The sequence below is a fragment of the Miniopterus schreibersii genome (assembly GCF_964146895.1).
Source record: "Miniopterus schreibersii genome assembly, chromosome: 11".
Taxonomy (NCBI): Eukaryota; Metazoa; Chordata; class Mammalia; order Chiroptera; family Miniopteridae; genus Miniopterus; species Miniopterus schreibersii.
In genome coordinates, this window is record NC_138111.1 from 5,587,968 (window position 1) to 5,608,918 (window position 20,951).

General features: G+C 53.5%; 1 protein-coding gene across 1 annotated transcript in view; it reads left to right on the forward strand.

Moving 5' to 3' along the window:
* The first annotated feature begins 11,035 nt into the window (after positions 1 to 11,035).
* ENG (endoglin) overlaps positions 11,036 to 20,951 on the forward strand; it is a 30,425-nt gene continuing 20,509 nt past the window's right edge. The window contains exons 1-2 of the mRNA XM_081152279.1: positions 11,036 to 11,432; positions 20,052 to 20,194. Coding sequence (XP_081008405.1) covers positions 11,366 to 11,432; positions 20,052 to 20,194 — 210 coding nt within the window. The 5' untranslated portion in view covers positions 11,036 to 11,365. The remainder of the gene's footprint in view (positions 11,433 to 20,051; positions 20,195 to 20,951) is intronic.

The window sequence follows — 20,951 nt, forward strand, 5'->3', positions numbered from 1 at the left end:
GGTGAGACCTGAAGGGCTTCCCACCAGGTGGCCCCGGACAGGTCACAACCTGTCCTTTCTAAGCCCACTTCAAAATTTCAATTAGGCTCAGTGATCCCCCCAGGTTAGCAAGAGTACACTAAGCAGAGGGTGTGAGCCAGAGACCATGGCAGCCTTGGGGATATGCCAGGCCCGGGTGATTTGGGGAGGCCCCAGGATCCCCTGGGGAGAACCATCTTCCCCTTTCTGTTCTCTGTCATCCTCTGACCTCATCATGGAGAAAGGCTCCATTTGGTGCTCATGTGTCCTTAACACCTTTCCCAGCCCCAGCAGGTCCCTTAAAGCCTAGAGAGCCGTCAGCGGGCCCGGGCCCCACCTGGCCACAACGAAACCCTTGTGTTCTGACTGTGCCCACTGTGTGTCCCTTCTATTTATGGCAAGTGTGGCTGGTTTTCCATTTACATTAGTTATTTAAGCTTTCCTTTAAAATAAACGTATTTAAGTTCTAAAAGGTGAGTCTATTGAAAGAAGAACATGAAATAAATAAATGATAATACAGGGGAGAGGGAAGAAGGCAGGATCATGCGGTGAGCTGTCCAGGCGGGGTGGGGTGTGGGTGAGGGCCTCTGGGCTGGTCTCTGTTCCCCACACCAACTGGGGTGTGTGGGGAAGCCTCAACTCGCTGGGACCTCCCACATGGGGGTGTCCATGTCACATCTGTCAAACTGGGCTAACACACATACAGACCACACGCTCACACACACACATGCTCACACTCACATGCACATGCCCCTTTATCGGGGTGGTCTGAGGATCCAGGTGAGGGTGAGTAGGAAAACATGCCACAGGAGCTAGGGAAATCCACCCAACAAAATCATCATTATCTTTAGTTTCTTATTACAGCTTTGGGAATCCAGGTGTGTCCCAATTTATGAAAATCTATGCTGACCCAAATTCTTCACCAAAGAATCACTTAAAAAAAAAAGAAGCTTGAAAACTTAAAAAAATTATACAAAAAAATTAAAAAGCTCCAGTAACTGCTACCCCATCCTTACCCCTACAAAACCTTCCTTTGGGGGATTCCTTCCTGCACATTTGTTCCTTCAGCAACACTCCAGGACACCTGCTATGCTGGCAGGACAGAGGCTTATAAGCCCTGGCCCACGGTGAAGTGGCTCTCGGCACAAGGAGGGGACCCGTTCTCACAAAATTCCATCAGGCCTACTCAACCAAGACCAATTCTGGGCAGCTCCATGCACAGAGCTCAGAGGGGCTGCTGGTGGCAGAGGTTCCTTGACTTTGGAGTTCTGGAGTGGGGCCCTAAAGATGCCTGGAAGTTCACTTCCCCACAAGACAGAGTGCATGGAAAGGCAGGGGGAACAGCTCTGTGGAGCTGCAGAGGTGAAGAGGACCAACTGAGTGCAGGGAGGGCTGAGGCATTAGTGAGGGCTGTAATGCAGGCTAGAGGGACTGACCTAGCTATAGACAAGCTTGAGAGGTGATGGAAACCAGGCTTGCAGGGCCTTGAATGCCAACCCAGGTATCTAGTCTTTCCCCAAAGGGCAATGGTAGGCTCAGAGAGTTTTGTTTTGTTTTTTTGTGCTCTACATTTTGTTTGTTTTTTAAAATTTATCTTTATTGTTGAGAGTATTACAGGTATCCCTTTTTTCCCCCCAATTGATCCCCTCCACTTCCCTCCCACCCCCTTGCCAGGCCTTCACCCCATTATTAACTGTGTCCATGGGTTATGCCTATAACTTCTTTGGTTAATCTCTTCCCACCCTCCACCCCCTTCCCTCTTTCCTCTGAAATATGATCGTCTGTTGCATGCGTCAATGTCTCTGGATCTATTTAGTTCATCAGATTCTTTTGTTCATTAGCTTCTTCTTAAAGAAGACCCTTCAACTTTTCCCGTAGTGCTGGTCTGGTGGTGATGAACTCCTTTAGCTTTTCCTTGTCTGAGAAGCTCTTTATCTGACCTTCAATTCTAAATGATAGAATTGAGCAATCTTGGTTGTAGTTTGCTGGGTAGAGCAATCTTGGTTGTAGTTCCATGTTTTTCATCACTTTGAATATTTCTTACCACTCCCTTCTGGCCTGCAAGGTTTCTGTTGAGAAATCAGCTGACAGTCGTATGGGTGCTCCCTTGTAGGTTACTAACTGCTTTTCTCTTGCTGCTTTTAAGATTCTCTCTTTGTCTTTAACCTTTGGCATTTTAATTATGATGTGTCTTGCTGTGGGCCTCTTTGGGTCCCTCTTCTTTGGGACTCTGCTTCCTGGACTTGGAAGTTGATTTCTTTCCCCAGGCAGGGGAAGTTTTCTGTAATTATTTTTTCAAATAGGCTTTCAATTCCTTGGTCTCTTTCTTCCCCTTCTGGCACCCCAATAATATGAATGTTGGGCCTCTTGCAGTTGTCCCAGAGGCTCCTTATACTATTTTCATATTTCTGGGTTCTTTTTTCTTTTTGCTCTTCTGGTTGGGTGTTTTTTGTTTCCTCATGTTCCAAATTACTGATTTGATTCTCAGCATCCTCTACTCTACTGTTGATTCCATGTAAATTATTCTTCATTTCAGTTCCTGTAGCCTTCATTTCAAATTGGTACTTTATTATGTTATCGATTTTCTCAGTTATTTCCCTAACAATCTGCTTAAACATCCTTATAACCATTATTCCGAACTCTCTATCTGTTAGCTTGCTTGGTTCTATTTCATTTAGTTCCTCTTCTAGAGATTTCTTCTGTTCTTTCCTTTGTGACATGTTTCTTTGCCTCCACATTTTGGCTGCTTCCAGGTGTTTGTTTCTATGTATTAGGTAGAGCTGCTATGTCTCCTGGAACTTGTAGAGTGGCTTTGTGTAGTAGGTGTCCTGTAGGGTGCAGTGGCTCAGCCTCCCCAGTCACCTGAGCTGGGCCTTCTAGGTGCTCCCCTGTGTGGGCTGTGTGCACTGTCCTGTTGTAGTTGAGCCTTGGTTGCTGTTGGCGTCACTGGGAGGAACTGACCCCCAGGCAAATCAGCTGTGAGGACCAGCTGCAACTACAGCCAAAGAGCTGCTGTGCTGGAGACACCCTTATGGATCAGGATTTACTTCAGTGGAGCTTTGGTGTTCACCAAGTGCGCCCCTTGAGTGTCACTCGTGGATGTGGTAGGGTTGTAATCCAGCATGGTAGAGTCTGAGCACCAGGTGCACTGTCTCTGGGGCCTCCCGGGAGGTGCAAAGTCAGCCTGTGCCAGTGCCTTGCCCAGGGCCACCCAGCATGAGCTACACAGCAAACTGTAGTTGGCTGCTCCTTGTGCTGGGCTTGGAGGAGCCCAGGATAGGCCAAGCTATGAGCCAATGCAGCTGCCGCTAGTGCCAGGCCTGGGGCCACTTATCAAGCCGTATGGGGCAGCTGCTGCTTGTTTGAGAGATTTTAGGAAAGTCCTAAGCATGAGGCTCGGGAGGCCGCTTGCATAGAAAAGCCCCTGGAAATGGCCTGGATGAGCTGCAGGTGGGGAGGGGCGGGGCCTCCAGGAATCACGGGGCGGGGCCAAAGGTGGGAGTCAGGTGCTGGCGATTCAAACATGGCGCCTGCCCGCCGGCTGTGTGCGGGGAGGACTTGCCAGAGGAGCCATGGCCTCCGCCAGCCCTTCTGCCTGGGAGGAAGCCGCCCCTCCGCCTCTCGCCCGGATCTCAGGCAGGTTAGTTCCTCCCCGAGTGTCCCGGGTCCTTTCCGGCTGCTGCCCGGCGCTGGGCACAGAGGGAGCGTCCGAGTGAGTCCGTGCCGGGCCCTTTAGAGGAGCTGCTGGGGCTCCCGCAGCCTCCGGGACCCTCAGCCACAGTCCCCGCTGGTTTCACAGCCGGGAGTTGTGGGGACGTCTCTTCCCGGCCCTGGAGCCCTGGGCTGGGACCCCTCCCTCCTCCGGGAAACCTCCGCCACGGAGATCCCCTCCGGGGTTTAACCTGCGGCACCAGGTGTGGGCCCGAGGCCGCGTCTCCGCCCCTCCTCCCGCTCTCGGTGCTGCTTCAGCTCCCTGGTTGCGGGGCTTCTGTGCAGCCGGATCTCAGGAGGCTCTGAGTGACGGTGGTTCTGCATTGTAGTTGTAATTCTGATGTGGTTGCGGGAGGCGGCGGGTGCAGCTGTTACCTACGCCGCCATCTTGTTTCTCCTCTGTGCTCTACATTTTCGAGAGTTTTGTTTTTAATGACAATTTCAAACCAACAAAATTGGAGGAAGTAATATAATGAACACCCATACACCATCGCCAACATTTAGTAATTGTTTGTTTTTTAATATATCTTTATTGATTTCAGAGAGAGGAAAGGAGAGGGAGAGAGAGAGAGAGAAACATCAATGGTGAGAGTCACTGACCGGCCGCCTCCTGCTCGCCCCCTACTGGGGATCCCGGCCGAAACCGGGCATGTGCCCTGGCCGGGAATCAAACTGTGACCTCCTGGTTCGTGGGTAAATGCTTGACCACTGAGCTGCACCGGCTGGCCTCAAACTATTTTAAAGTAAATTACAGATGTGAAAACAGTTCACCCCTAAAGTGTAACTTCAGTATGACTCTTTAATAAATAAGGACATTTTGCTATATAACCACAACTCGGAGTTGCAATGACTCTAAGTTAATACTAATATCATAATAATCTATCCACATGTAATTTTCCCCAAAACGTGTCTTTGTTCAGACTGGAAGGCAACCCAGGACCACACGTTGCATTTGCGCCGTCTGTCAAACATTAACCTCCAAGGACTCGCCCCCTCTTTTTATGACATTGACCTGTGAAGGGACCGGCTGTCCCGCAGAAAACTCCTCCTCCAGCTTTGTCTGTTGCTTCCTTGCGGTGTCGTTGAACTTGTTCCCCCGCTCCCTGACTCTCGTGCCCTGGAAGTTAGCCGTAAAGGCTTCAGAGCTTCAGGGTGAGCCTTTGGGACAAGAATACCTAATAGGCGGGGCTCATGAAGGGTTTTAAAACGAAGCAGGATGGTCAGATGGGCAACGTTCTGGTTTTAAGTGTGCACGAACCTCCCCAGGGTCTCGTTAGAAAGCTGGTTCTGATCCAGCGGATCTGGTTCGGGTGGCGAGGCCCCGGCTGCTGGTCTGAGGCCCACACTTGGTAGCTCAGAGAGAACCTCACTGTGGTGGCGGAAGCCTGGGGAAGGGTGGGAGGAGGGGGCACCTCTCAGGTCAGTGTGTGCTCATTGCCTACTGGTGGGCTAAGAGGTGGGCGTGGTGTTGGATCCCGGACCGTAGATGCTGTCATAGTCTCCATGTCTCTAGGGACACTCCAGGAAATGGCTTGTCCCAAGGTGCTGGAACATTCTAACCAGCCAGAGGGATGGCATAACGCTTCTGTAACCTCAGGGTCTCAGAGAGAGAGTGCTCCTAGGTAGGCCCTCTGGGGTGGTGGCCTCAGATGCCCCCACTGGACTGTGCCCCTAAGTCTTGGCCTCGGGGGCCCTGAGGGCCTGGCCGGAGGCGCTGAAGTGGGAGAGGAAGGAAGTGGGGAGCAGAAGAGGCCAAGGCTGTCGCCTCCCAGCCTCGAGAGGGGCCTCAAGTAAACAGGAAGACCTGGCGGCTCCACAGTGGGGGGGGCTTTGGAGGGGTGGGGCCAGAGCCCTACTGGACCTGCACAGCCTACAAGCACAGAGCTTCCTCGCTGGGGAAGCAGACTCAGAGAGGTTGTGTGGCATGCTTCAAGTCACACAGAGAGGCAGGGGAACAGGGCTAGAGCCTCGCCTGCCCCTCCTGCTTCTGCCTTCTTCCTGGGGTTCTGGTGCAGGGCCTCCTGCCTGTGTTGCCCACCATGGTTCAGAGGGTGCTTGGTGAGTCTCTCACCTTTTTTTGGGCCTCAGTTTTCCTTTCTATGAACTGAGCCCTTACAGTTCAAAGGTCCTAGACCCCTGGCCTAGTGGAATTCCTCTGCCTCTTAGGTGGTCTTCAAGGTCCCTCAGACCTTGGGGAGTGGGTTTTATCAGGAAGACCAACATCACCCGTGATGCAGCAGGCACCACACCATTCACTGGGAAAAGAGAGGGAGATTTTGAGGGGCTTTGCTCTTCTGGAAGAGTCTGTTGCGACCATTGACCCTTGTGACCTCCCTGTCCCCTTGGGGAGTCATTCCCCCTCTTCAGAGACCCATCCCTGATCTCAGAATGCCCCCAACACTCACACCCTGGGGACTCAGAATCATGGCCTGTGAAACCTCAAGCTGTGTAGCCCAGTGGTTGAGCCCGTTCATTTATTGTATAAACACATGGAATGCCTGCTGTGAGCCAAGTACTGTTCTAAGCAATGGGGTCCTTGGAACTTCTGTTCTAGAGAGAGAGAGAGACAAAATAAACAGTATATAGTACGTGAGAGGGTGATCTGTGCCACTTGTGGAGCTGGGAGAGGGCTATTTAAAATTCAATGCTCAGGGAAGTCCTCACTGACCATGTGACATTTGATCTGAGACTTAAAGTGGGAGGAGCAAGTCCTGTGGTTATCTAGGGGGAAAGTGTTTCAGGGAAAGGGAACAGCAAGTGCAAAGGCCCTGAGGTGACCATGTGCTTGGCGCATTCAAGGAACAGCAAGGAGGCCCTGTGACTGCAGTCATGTGAGCAAGGGAGTAAAAGCAGAAGTGAGACTGTTGAGGGGATGGGGGAGCCTTGCTGTCATTTGAGGGGCCCTCACTTTTATGCTGAATGAGATGGTTGCCCTTGCAGGGCACTGAGCAGAGAAGGGATAGGAATCTTGGGGAGCAGCTGATAGGATTTGCTTGTGAGTCAGATGAGGGGTGTGAGAGAAAGAGTCAAGGTCAACCTTGAGGCTTGAGCAACGAGAGGAAGGACCTGTCAGTGTCTGAGATGAGGGCTGAGGCAGGAGCAGTTGGCAGAGAAGGAACAGAGCTCAGAGCCCAGTTTTGGGTGGGTGAAGTCTGAGCTGCTTATTAGACACCCAGGAGCCTGGAGCCTGGGGAGTTCTGGCTGGAACTTTATATTTGGATTATGTAAAACTGGGAGCTGTCATGTACAAATGGTATTTAAAGCTGTTTGGATGAGCACACCTAGACAGCACTTCTCAAATGTTAACGTGCACACCAATGCCCTGGAGATCTTGATAAGATGCAGGTTCTGAGCCAGAGGTCTGGGGCAGGGCCTGAGAGAAGTTCCCAGGAGGTGCAAGACCACCAGGGTCTAGGGCACTGTGTTTTACAGCCAAGACCTGTGGGTAGTAACGAACCCAACAGAGTGGCTTGTGATCAGTATTGAGAGAAGACGGAACTGGACAAATTCACATCACAAGGGCATCTATCAGTTCATGAAACCTTGTTTCAGTTACTTGAGCCTGAGTCCCGGGGACGCGATGTCATCATGGTCACAAAGGTTTGAGAAAACCTGACTTGGGGGTGAAGGTAAATAGAGAAGGGAAGAGGCCCAGGGTGAGGAGGAGCTGGTGAGGAGGCAGATAAGGCAACCAGGACAGAATGTTCTAGAAGCCTAAGAGGAAAAAGGCCAGATTTGAATTACCCTCTGCTTCTCCCCAGCCCTGTTGCCATGCATATCTGAGCCTTCGTTTCCTCCACTGTGAAATGGGGACATAACAGTCTCAGCTTGTTGAGGTGGCTGTGAGGTGGCACTTGACACGGGGCCGGGAAAGCGTGTGAATGGCGGAGTGACTCCCACCTGGGCTTCGAGATCCTCCAGCCCAGCAGGTTGCCCTCCCATTGCCCAGATGAAGAAACTGAGGCCCAGACTACAGAAAGGTCTTGCCTTAGGCCACTCGGGGCAGAGCCGGGATACTCCGACTCTCAGCCCCGGTGCTCTTCCCTCCACCCCCACTTTCTGCCTTGCCCGTGTGGGTCCGACCCTGCTGTTCTCCACAGCCCCTGGCTCCAGGCCTGGGCTGGAGACAGACGGCCGCCTGGGGGGTCCCTGGGGGCCGGCTAAAATTCCTCCGGTGGCCAGCAGCCAGGGTGGACGTGCTCCATCCCTTCCTGCAGTCCTGGCCTTCCTGGCCAGCCGGGGGGGGGGGGGGGGGGAGGGAGCGAGCTCCTGCACCTGCCCACTGTGGGGTCCGGGTGTAGGGCCTGGCCACCGGCCACATGTCTCTTTGGCGTGTGGGGAGGCGGCACCTGGAAGCCCGGGAGCCAGCCAGAGCCCCAGCAGGAAGCAGATGGCACGCTGCACTGGGACCAGGGGAGTTAGTGAGGGGTCTGTTTGCACAGTGTGGGCAGGGGCAGGGAAACCACGGGGGACGGTGCTGAGCCCAGGGCTGGCAGCAGTGGGGCTGTGACCACGCTCAGCCTGCGGCGCCATGTGGAGCGGGCCGGGTCAGGGCTGTGGCCTTCAGTGGAGGGAGGCCACCCATTTGCAGTGACCCTGCAGGGAAGGAGCCAGAGGAATGACCCTTCCTCTTCCTCTCTCTGCTCTGTGCTGGGAGAGGCAGACGTGTCCACCTGGAGAGAGAGTGCACCTAGGGGTCAGCGGAAGGTAACTACCTCTGTCCCCAGCTGTGAGACCACTTGACCATCAAGCTTTCCAGGGCAGGCAATCCAGTCTGGGAACTGTCCTCTTCTGCTGGAAACAGGAGCGAGACCTACCTCTCTATGCCTCGGTTTCCCTATGCCTCCGTGGGCCCCGCCCCTGCCTCACCTTCCAGGGCACTTCATGTTTCAATAAATATATCTCAAGGGTCGTCCTGGGCTCTGTGCTGGGGACACAGCAGTGCAGAAGCATCCAAGTGTCTGCCCTCGAGGGGCTTCTAGTGGAGGGGAAAGACTCACATAGCACAACCCCTCCCAGGCCAGGGGTGGTGTGGGTGACCTCCTCTCCCACCCCTGGGCCCCCAATCCCTTCCTTCTTCCACAGGGACTGTGTAGGCAGGTCCAGGCTCTCCTGGAGCTCCTGTAGATTTTCTCTCCCCGGAAGCTTCCCCCAAGTTCTTCCGCATGTCCATCTGCAGCCTCTCCTGCTTGCTGGGGAATCCAGCGGGCCTTGTTTATGACATGGGTGGGGATGGATTATGCAGTGTGGCGGGAGGGAGATTGGAGGAGAGCTTCCTAAGGGATCCCTGTTACAGCCCAGGTGCCCCAACACCCACCCTGGACAACAATCCCCGTCATCCTATGACACTCACAGCCCTGGTGACATCTGTCCTCACAGTCAGCTCAGGGGTAGCAGCAGGGAAGGAGGTGAGCTTGGAATGAGGCAGCCCTAGGGTCTCTACTTTCTACCCCAGGGGTCTTTCACTTTTCAGGGAGCCTTGGGTTCTTCCTCTGTAAATGGTTTAATGGCACCAGCCCCCAGGGGTGGCTGTGAGGATCCAGTGCTGATAAGGTGAACGCCTAGGGTGGGGCCTGGTACTGGGAGAGTTCAACCCCTGGGGCTGGATTAACTGTCCCTGGTCCGGGCGGGGCCTGGGAAACCTCACAGCCACCCCTGTTGTTCCCCATTGAGGCCACCCTTTGCCTTGTGGTGCCCACTTCCCCATCTCTGCACCCATGGCAAAGGGCAGAAGACTTGCCACATTCAGGTGACTCCCACCCCTTCCCGGCCTTCCAGACTTGCTGAGCATGGTTGGGTCTTCGTGACCCGGAACTAGCCTGGCAGCTGCAGGGCTAGGCCACCAAGCCTTCCTCAACTTGCTACCCAAGGAGCCACACCCGCCCTTCCCGCCCCTGTCAGCTCCTGCAGAGGCAACACACTCCTGCTTTGCTCTCTCCAGAGGCACCAGGCCTCCTGCCTTCTCTTCCCTCCCTGGGCCTCGATTTCTCCATCTGGGACTCAGGAGAAGTATAAAGAGAAAGACCCCCGACTCCATCCCTTCTGTGGGTCCTGCCAGCACACATCAAGATTTGCCTTCTCAAAGCCCAGCTCTGCCAGCACCTTCTCCATTACCCTCCATGGCTCCCTGTGGCCTATCAGGATAAAATCCTGGCATTCAAGATCCCCCTCCTCCAAAGCAGGGCCAGAGTCTGCCTCCTACCACACCCCTGCTTGTCCTCTTCATCTCTTCCTTCCACCCTACCCCTAGTCACCCAGTCTTTCAAAAGCTGGACCTAAATGCCACCTCCTCCAGGCAGCCCAGGCTTCTTCCTCTGAGCTCCCTTGGGCCTGACCCTAGGTGCTACCCATATCTAGCACCATGATGGACACACAGTTGGCACATTCTGTTTGCAGAATGAACAAGGGACAGTTTGGGGATTGTCTCCCAGGCTCAGGGAGCACTCATGGGGGGGCACTTCCTGTGTCAGGCCCAGGGCTCAGCGATATAATGCTCGAACCTCTGGGAATCTCACAATAGCCTGGCGAAGGAGGCACCATCGTGCCCACTTTACAAACAGGGTGACTGAGGGTTGAGGGGACTTGTTCAAGCTCTCGCAGCTCAGCGTAAGCAGGGCAGGGTTTTGAACCCAGGGCCATCTGACTTCAGAAACATCATTAAAGCGTGTCCTTTCATGTGGGGCTGTCTTTTGTCTGAAGGATTTTCTGCCCATGGAGGGGAAGGACACAAAGTGTGTATTTCTGGGCAGGTCTCTGTTTTCTCTGAGCCCTAAGACCTCAGCCCAGCTGCCATGCTGTGCCATGTGCCATGCTGGGCCTCAGTTTCCCGGCCTGAAAAACAAGGAAATGACAGCCAGTGTCATTGAAATGACTGCTATGTAAGCCAGCTTTGGTGCCCAATGAGGGCTGTTCGAATCCCCACCCCACTATCTTTTTGGGCCAGTTATCTCACTTCATTAAGCCTCTGTTTCCTCATCTGCAAAATGGGAACACTGACTTCATGGGGCTGTGAGCTCCACATGGGCCACCTTGGCCAGGGCCTGACTCCTGAAATGTCCCCTTGGTGGGCTGTTAGGGTGATTGTTTTCATTTGCCCTCAGGGCCTGCCAGCCAGCCCTAGACAGGGTGGGATGGGAAGGTGGGGTGCATGGGGACACAAGCCTGGAGCCTAGGCCCTCCCACCCCACTGCCTCCCCCCTCCCCAGGGCCCCCCACCCAGCGACAAAGCTCAGTGGCACTTCCTCTGCCGCCTGGCAGGCCGCCTGGCCCAGCCCCTTCTCTAAGGAAGCGCATTTCCTGCCTCCCTGGCCTGGCTGGATGAGCCAGGAGCTCCCCTCCGCTGCCGGTCATACCCCAGCCTCCATCTGGAGCCCAGACTGCTGCCGTCCACGGGAGCCCAGCAGCCCCTTCCCGCTCATCCCTCGGCCAGCGACCCCCGGCCCAGCCCTGCGCCCTGTGCCCACTTCTCCTGACCAACTTGGCCGCCACCTTAGAAGGCTGGAGCAGGGACGCCGTCGTTCCGGCTGCCTGCTCCCTTTGGGTCCCCACTTGAGCCCACGCCGACCCCTGCTCCTGCCCGCAGCCCTGCCCTTGGACACCGGATAAAGCCCAGCGAACAGATCCCCGGGTGGACAGCATGGACCGCAGCACACTCTACCCGGTTGTGGCCCTGCTGGTGGCCCTCTGCAGCCTCAGCCCCACAAGTAGGTGTCCAGGGACCCAGGGTGGGAAGACCGGACTCTTGTGTCCCAAGCTCATGGGCAATGGAGCTGTCCTAGAGGGTCTGGAGAGCCCAAGGCAAATTACATAGGGTGACCAACCATCCTGGTTTGGCAGGACCAGTAGCTTTCAGCCCTAAGAGTTTCAGGCAAACGGAGGTGAGTTATTTACCTTAACCCTGGTCTCTGGCCTCTGGCCTCCCTGCTTCTCCCCAGGAAGCCCAGGTCCCAGAGTGCTGTGCAGCCCCAGAGTCTCCTGCCCTCTCTGAGCCTTGAGTTTCTCATCTGAGGGATGAGTGTGAAAGAGGGCGCGAGGCCTCACGTTTGGACCGGGCTCTAGGCTGTGGTTACTTCCTTGTGGTGTGATCTTGGGGAAGGATCTCCGGCCTCTGAGCAAAGCGGGTTGGAAATGGAAACACACTCACCTCGGGCTGCTGGGAAGGTCTGTGTGGAGGCAACGCTTGTAGCTGATATCTCTCGGGCAGGCTGGCTGCCTCCAGGTTGTTACTGTCATTGTTTTATGGTTAGCTAAAAACCCTCCACCCTTGCCTTCCCTGGGGCCTGTGAGCCACCCCCAGACCCCTTTTAAACGGAGGGCTCTCCCCGGCTGCTACCCCTGCTCTATGCCCCAAGAAGTCTGCAGAATGGGGGTACAGTCCCAGACGAGGGCTTCTGTAGGGGCTCCTCAACCTGTGGGCTTTTCCAGGGGGTCATGGCCTCTGCTGCCTTCTGAAGCTGACCAGATGAGGGGCCACAAGGAGCTGCGGACTCCCAGCCCACTTACTGTGGCCTCACTGTGCCCTGTGGACACATCCACCTGAAGCCACAGGATGGCCCTGTGGACGCCCCTTTAGCCACGGCGCACCCAGGAACTCCCTAAGGGATCTAGGGGGGCGGTGAGAAGTGGAGCAGCAACAGCCATTCCCTCCCTACCTTACCCCACCCCAAAGCATTTTAAAGTCCCTAATCCTTGGTCTGTAAAGTGTTTACCGCTACTCCAGCAGGGTTGCCTAGTTGGTTGGAGCGTCTTCCCATACACCAAAGGGTTGTGGGTTCGATTCCCGGTCAGAGCACTTACCCAGGTTGTGGGTTCGGTCCCCAGTTGCAGTGTGTACAGGAGGCAACCGATCGATGTTTCTCTCTCCTTTTCCCTTCCTCTCTGTCTAAAATCAGTAAAAACATGTCCTCAGGTGAGGATTAAAATGCTTACCGCTGCATCACTGATAGACAGAAACGGAGCCTCAGACACTAGTGACTTAGCAGGGATTTGACCCCAGGCCTGTGGCTCCCTGGAGCTCTTGCTTCTAACCAGGGTGACACAGCAACCCCTCTTGATACAACTCCCAGTCCCCTGCAAGATGACTGCCATTATTGCCCTAGTTTACAGGACAGGAAGTGGAGACTGTGGCCCACCAAGTTCCCACAGCTCGATAGGAACCCTACCCGAGCTCCCCGGTAGCTGCCCTGCCTTTCTCCCGCAGCCCCCACATTTCTAGCTTCATAACACTCTCTTGCTCTTGGTCGTCAGAGAAAGATCTGTGCAGATCTTTCTAGGATCAAAGGCAGTGGTGTGCCAGCAAATAATTAACAAGGGCGAGGAGTAGGGCGTAGTTGCGCTTACTAATTTCCGTGGTGTAAATGTTCCCAAATGGCTGATTTCAAGCTACCAACTCACCAAACTAGGAGTTGGTCAGAGGTGCCCAGCAGGACACCCTTATCTAGTATTTCCATCACTCACATACCACAGACGTAGATAACCTCAACAGCACAGATAATAATGAAATGAAGTAAAATAATTATGAAGTAAGAAATATGATCTTTATTATCTTTTTAAAAATATTTATTTCATTGTAAGGTTATAAAATTTAATTTTTAGTAACAACTGTGTTTAACAGCCGGTTGGCAAAATGCCTGATAATTTGTCAATCTGCTCCTGCGAGCAGGTACTGACACCCAGTGATCACAGGGTTCCAGGGCATTCCAGCCATCCAGTGCACTCACAGTCTGGGGAACTGAGGCCCATAAAGGGCGATGGGGGCCTGGCCAAGGCATGGAACCCAGATCTCCATGCTGGGGGATGGGGTGAGTTGAGGATGACCCAAGCATTCTCATTCAGACTGGAGGGGGTGCAAATGGGTACAAACCAGGCCCAGCCTTCTGGGAACACAGCTGGGCATAATCTCTCAAAAACTATAACTTGAGATAACAGTCTGACCCTCAGAAGTCAGGCCTAGAGAGTTACCTGCCCAGCTCTGTCCAGATGTATAGTGCCCAGGTAACTGTAACAAAAACCCAGCAACTGGAGACCACCCAAGTATCCATCAGCCCAGGCCCCAGTAAAGTAATTATTATGCAGTGAAATGTCATGCAGCTGTTATTAAAAAAAAAAAAAAAAAAAGCTAGATGTATGTCTTCACTGCTGTGGACAGTTATCTGGGACATACTGTTAGGTGCACAAACAGCAATGGTTCATTTCTTAAGAACAAAGCAGTAATAACGCACAATATTCACGGAGAGTCCTGAGGTCACTGTTTTGCTCTCTAGCATCAGGCTTTTCACCTAAGACACGTTTTTGTCATGTTGGAATTATTTTAAAGAACAAATGGCGAGATTTTTAAAGAGCAATTTAACTATATATTCACTTCAGTTTGCTCCTCAAAGAAAGTAAATAAGAGGGGGGGGGGATTGTTAGCATGCCGGTGGATTGCTTACTAGTTTCTCTCTAGCTTTTAAAGGTAATTTTAATGTAGATGGGTTAATATTCCAGTGTCTTGTGTAAACTTCTTATGTCCCAGAGGTTTCTATGTTGTCATGTGGACTCCATAACCATCCTGTTGTGGATCTGGAATATTCTCTGCCTTAAATGTGCCCTCTGTCATTTGCCTAATAAATTCTCTATTGTTGAATATTTAGGTGGTTTCCCTTTTGGGGTTAATTATAAAACCACCTTGGTCCACATTTTTGGTACATGCACATTTTCCTGTATTTTGTAGTATTTTACTTGGATAGAGTCCCAGAAGTGGGGGTGTTGGGATTTGTGGCCCATGTTGTGTGGCTGGGATCAAAGAGTGTTTCCAAAGTGAGGATCAGTGTTTACTGGAGAATGGGCCAGAGGCGGGACTTGGAGTCCTTGTGCTACTGGCCACCTGTGTGGGGGTCTGGGACTCTCCAGAGAGAGGGCTAGTGACACAAGACAGAGACCACAAATATCCATGTCTTACAGGCTATATTCTGGGGCAGCTTCCCTTTTATTTATTTATGTATGTATGTGTGTATGTATGTATTATTTTTAATCCTCAACTGAAGATATGCTTTTTAAAAATTGATTTTAGAGAGAGAAGAAGGAAGAGAGAGAGAGAGAGAGAAACACCAATCAGTTGCCTCTCCTATGTGCCCTGACCGGGAATCGAACCTGCGACCCTTCAGTGCACAGGGCAATACTGCAACTGAGCCACCCCAGGCAGGGCAGGCAGCTTCCCTTTTGCCAGGAGAAAAAGGCAGTTGGAGCAGGAGCTGTGTGAGCCAGGAAAGCTTGGGTCTCTGGAACCAGTGGTGAGATGGCCATTAAGATTCTCTCTCACCCTGGCCAATGTGGCTCAGCGGTTAGAGTGTCGGCTTGCACACCGAAGGACCATGGGTTTGATTCCAGGTCACAGGCACATACCTGGGTTGCAGGTTTGATCCCCAACCCCAGTCGGGGCTTGTGTGGGAGGCAACCAATCGATATGTCTCTCCCACATTGATGTTTCTGTCTCTGCCTCTGTCTCTATTCCCTTCTCCCTCTCTCCCTGTCCCTCCCTCCCTTCCGCTCTCTCTAAAAATCAATGGGAAAAATATCCTCGAGTGAGCATTAACAACAAGAACAACAGAGATAGATTCTCTCTCACCTCAGTCAGAGGGCAACGCTAAGACCCAGAGGGAGAGAGAGGCCCATCTCTCAAGGGCACAGATGGGTCAATGCTGGACCCTCTGAGGACAGGCCTGGTCTGTTTGCTCCAGGGCCTGAGAGGTAATCTGGGCAAGAGGGAGGGAACCACTTGTGTGTCCACAGTGCATCAGGCAGCTCTTTGTCTCTAGACCCAGTTTATAGATGAGGAAATCAAGGCTTGGGACAAGTGACAGGTCCAGATTTCAACCCCAGGCTGTCTGCTCTCAAACCCAGCTTCTTTTCTCTGCACCTTTGGAGGCCTGATGTTGGGGCTTGGAGAGCTGATTGCCCTGGCTCTGGGCCTTCTCCTCCTAGCTCCAGCCCCAGCTTTGGGGCATCAGCCCTGGAGGCTGAAAAGGACACTTATCCAAGGCTGAGCTGACTTCAGGGCCTGGAATGGGGTGGGGAGAGACAAATATAACAGCCAACATTGATTCAGCATGTACTGTATGCCAGACGCTGCTCTAGACCTGTTACATGTAGTATCAGACTCAAGTTCACAAAAGCCCGATGAAGCAGACACTACTGTCAACCAATATTTTACAGACGAGGAGACTGGGGCACAGGCCAGTGAAGGTATTTGCTTAAGTATTGCAGTCCAGATATGAGCAGCTGGTGCTTAAACCCTGGGCCTAACCACTGCACCATACTGCCTCAGGGACGGTGGCAAGGATCTCTGTTGCCAGATCTTCTCACCCTGGGCATTCAGTCCCTTTCCTGTACCTACAGTGGCCCTCCCACCTAGAGCGCATCTGGATCAGTTCTGATGAGATTTTCACAATAGGGTTTTGAAGGATGAATAGAAGTTGACTAAGTGGTCAAATGAAGGAAGACCATTGATTTGGGAAAGGGATGGCAGAGGCAATGAACAAGGTCTGTTTGAAGGCACAACTCACATCTCCCCACTGACTGGGCATAAATAATCATGACCGCAGTTGCCAATTCCTAAGCAACCTTCGTGCATTGGAAGCCAATTTAGCACCGTGTACGTGTCATCTTACCAACATTCTCACCAGCTCCACGAGAAAGGTATTATGATGATCACCATCCCTTTTTGTTTTAATCTTCAGCCGAGGATATTTTTTCCATTGCTTTTTGGAGAAACTGGGAGAGAGAAAGAGAGAGAAACATCGATGTGAGAGAGACACGTTGATTGGTTGCCTCCCACACGCTCCCTGACCAGAACCAGGGACTGAGCCTGCAACCGCGGCACATGCCCTTGACCAGAATCAAACTCCAGACCCTTCAGTCTGGGGCCTGACGCTCTAACCACTGAGCCAAACCGGCCAGGGTGATCATCATATCCATTTTACAGATAATAACACTGAGCCACGGAAAGGAAGGTGGAAGGTGACAGAATCAGGATTTGAACCTTTGTCATCTGTCAGATCCCTATACTTTTTGACTCCACTCTAGGTTGTGGAGTGTGGGCTTGAAGGCTTTGGTGGGGTTATGAGGAAGACTGGAGGAAGGAGTTGAGGCCTCACTGGTGGCCAGGCCCAGGGGGAGTGGCTGGGCTAGGAGCTGGGAAGTGTATGAGGACACTATTGGACTCTGAAAGGAGCAAAGGGTGGCTGGATGGCTGGGTGACTGAAGAAGAGAAAAGCAGAAAAGACCCTGTGATAAAGGATCTGCCCTGGTTATTATAAAATAATTGCAGAACACTTGCTGGGTACCAGGCTCTGTGCAGGGGTGACCTCACCAAGCTGACACGCAGCCTGTGAAATGGGTGCTGGGCACTGGAGCTGCTCTGCCTGGGTTCAAATACAGGCCCTGCCACTTAGTAGCTGGGTAACCTCAGCTCATTCTTGTCCCTCCCTGAACTTCGGTTTCCTCATGCGTCAAACGGTTATAATGACAGTACTCACTTCGTAGGCTGCTGTGAGGAGCAAATGAATGAGCTCATGTGAAGCCTCGCAGGACCTGGGCCCGGCGAGCATGACAGAAGCTGTTTCACAAATGGGGAAACTGAGACTCGGAGAAGTTGGGCTTTTGCTCAAGGTGACCAGCTTTTTAAGAGGCGGAACTGGGATTGGACCCAGGACATCTGACTCCAGAGATGTTTTTCTCAACATTATCATTATCATCTGTGGCCCCCCAAGGTTCTAGGGGTGGCCATTTGGAAAGCCCATGGGTCAGGAAACACAGATGCTCGTTGGTGGGGGCGGGGGGGGAGGAGAAGGCAGGGGACAGAGGTGGGAAGGTGGCTCCGGAGCCTCTCACTAGGCGGGCGGCCACCCAGGCCCCCAGTGGCGCCTCCTCCAGCTCAGGTCCCGGGGGAGCCCCCGGAGTTTCCCTTGGTGCCAGGGGATTGTTTTCAGCTCTGTCTGGGCCCGCCTCCGGCTCCAGGAGACAGGCCGGGCGTCGCACTCCCTCCTGTCTCCCCATTCTCTGCGGGGTGGGGGCGGCCAGGATTCGAAAAGGCCCCAAAATAAATGGGCGTCTTATCTGATCTCCCAGCCTGGCCCGTTATCTGATCATTACATAATAGCCGAGGGCTGACGGCATGGAGGGGGCGGCCCAGGCGGCCCGCAGCCCGGCAATCTGGGAGGAACTGGGGTTCCTGGAAGTCTGGGGAGGGGGCAGGGAAAGTCCGAAGGGAAGGAGGAAGGCGCTGCGCTAATCTGCAGGCCAGACCCTGGGTCAGATGCGGAGAGAGGGTCCGCGGCCCAGCCTGGGGGGGAGCCATGTGCACTTTTAACCTCTCCAGGCCTCAGTCTCCCCATCTGTACAGGAGGTGCTGGGACGCGGTAACAGCCAAGTGTGAGTTCACTGGTAGGAAAAGGGAGGGGGCAGCTTTGAGGGGCTTGGTGGGTCATAAAGGGGTGAGACAGGAGGTGGCGCCCGCCGCCGGGTCTACTGGGGTGAGGGAGTTGGCTGGCCTGAGACATCAGGCCGTCTCAGGGGTCCCTCACCCGCAGGCGGCCCCCCACCACAGGCAGTTCTCCAGTGACTGAAGTCGATCAAATAGGTGGGATAGAAAGAACTACCCGATGCCCTTCCTCACGGAGTCCTCCCTGCAGCCCCTGTGGACTTTGTGTGCTCTGCTCTTACTGTCCTTGCACAGACAAGGACACTGAAGCCCAAAGCTGGGAAATTGCTCACCAAAGCCACATAGCTAAGTGCTGGGTCTGAGATTCAAACCCAGGTCAGCTGGCTTCAGGGACCCTGCTTTTAACCAACATGCCATCTTACCAGGCACTCTGGAGCCCCTGGCACCCAGGACAGGTCCAGGGCAAGGACTCATAAGGCCTAGGTCTCCGTGGTGGCCAGGAGTCCTTGTCCTGAGCTTAATCTCCCCAAGATGTTGCTGGTAGATGTTGTCATGCGTCCCGGGTGGCCATGGGCCCTCCTTCTCTGACCTCTGGTGGTCCCGAGCCCCACAAGGCGGCGGAGAGGTGGGGAGAAGGCCGGGTGAGCCAGAGCCTGCCCGGTAGCGGGGTTCGGGAGGACCCCCTCCCTCCCCCACTGCTCTGAGCTGGCGTCGGCTGGACGTGTGACCAGTCCCTCCTCGCCAGCTTTGATCTCCAAGAAAACAGGAAGCGAGCGCGACAAGATGGAGACATAAACTTCCAAACAGCCTCCCCTCCTCTGTCTTCTTCCCTCCTCCAGAGTCCCCCCCACATTCCTCAGGACGAGGTGCAGGGGCCTCATTTCCTCTTCCTCCTGCGCCGGGTCCGGGTGAAATTCCATTCCCGTCCCTGAGGACCCGCGTTTCCGGGCAGCCGGGGCAGGCTCTGCGGCTCCGATGCACGCGGCCCACGGTCCCAGCCACCTCCGGCCCGGGGCACCCTCTTGGCTCACCTGGCCCCTTGGGACCAGGAGAGTCTCGGCTCTCCTGGACCCATTCCCCTGGGGCTCCCTGAGGAGCCAGAGGGGAAGTTTTGCCTTCTGATCTCAGCCCTCGCCCTCCTCTGGAGGGACCCAGCCTGAAGGCTCGGGTGCGGGACCCTGTAGGCCCTGCCACACAATCAGGGGCGCCAGTCATAGCAAGTAAAATACACGAGACCCAGTTAAATTTGAATTTCAGGTAAACAATGAAAAAAAATTAGGATAAGTATGTCTCATGCAATATTCGGGATATATTTATACTTTTAAAATGATTCATTTTTTTACTTATTCAAATTTAACTGAATGTGCTGCATTTTATCTATCAACCTTATACCTAGTAGTGCTGTGACTTTGGGCAAGAGACTTTTCCTTTCTGAGTCTCAGTTTCTTCATCTGTAGAATGGATATAAAGATATCCACCTTGCCCTGGTTGGTGTGGTTCAGTGGTTAGTGTCGGCCCTCACATCAAAGGGTCCCAGGTCTGATTCCCGGTCAAGGGCACGTACCTTGGTTGCAGGTTTGATCCCTGGTCCTGGTCGAGGCACGTTCGGGAGGCAACCAATCGATATGTCTCTCTCACATCGATGTTTCTCTCTCTCTCTCTCTCCTTTCCCCTCCATCCTTGCCTTCTATTCTCTCTCTAGAAAAAAAAAAGCAATGGAAAAAATATCCTCTGGTGAGGATTAAAAAAAAAAAAAAGAAAAGATATCCACCTTGTAGGGTAGCTGCAAAGATGCAATAAAGCCTTAGCCAGCGCCAAGCACCCAGCAGGCATTCAGAAAGTGGGAGTAATGGTCACACCTCATTCTTACCTGGCCCTCTCTCTGGCTGTGCTTCCCTAACAGGTCCTGCTGAAACAGCCCATTGTAAGCTACAGCCTGTGGACATCAAGGTGACATACAGCACAAGCCAGGTTTCTAAGGGCTGCGTGGCTCAGGTCCCCAGCGCTACCACCGAAGTTCACATCCTCTTCATGGAGTTCCCAAGGGTGAGTGCCGATGGCAGGCTCAGGTCGGGACTTAGAGGTAGGCCCGGGGCCGGTGGGATGACGGGAGTCTCCCTGTGGCTGTCCCTGGAGCAGTGGGTGGAGACCTTATCAGAGACCCTGCCAGGAGCATCTCACGGGGCCTATAGAGGATGGCATTCCTGGGGCCAGCATTGGGGCAATCCTCTGGATGTCACCACCAGACTCAGGTAGGAAGGCCTGGGTTTGGCCGGCAACCAAGTGGAGAAGAGCCAGGTGGGATGTGGAGTGGACCAAGTGAGCTGTTGTTCGTGTATCTCCAATGCTAGGGAGACTCTCAGCAGACACAGCCCCGTTCTAGGCAGCTTCGACCTTGAGAAAGTGCTTCCCTCAGTGAAGCCCAAGTCTTCCTCCCTGGAATGTCCTTCACTGAATATCTGTGACCTGGCGAGCAGCCGCCTGGAGATCAAAAGCCAGCAATGCCGGTGTCAGAGACTATCCCCCACCCCAACCCGAGAACCCTCATGAGGTCCACCACTTGGTTTTTCTAAGTCCCTCTTAATAACACATGTACTAAGTGTTTACTATGAGTTAGGGACTGTGCTAGGCCTACTATGTACAGGAAGTGAGTTAAAAATCTTAACATAGCCCTGGCAGGTTTGCTCAGTGGTTAGAGCATCAGTGCGCAGACCAAAGAGTCATGGGTTAGATTCCCGGTCAAGGGCACGTGCCTGGGTTGCAGGTTCAATCTGGCCCCCAGGAGGGGCGTGTGTGGGAGGCA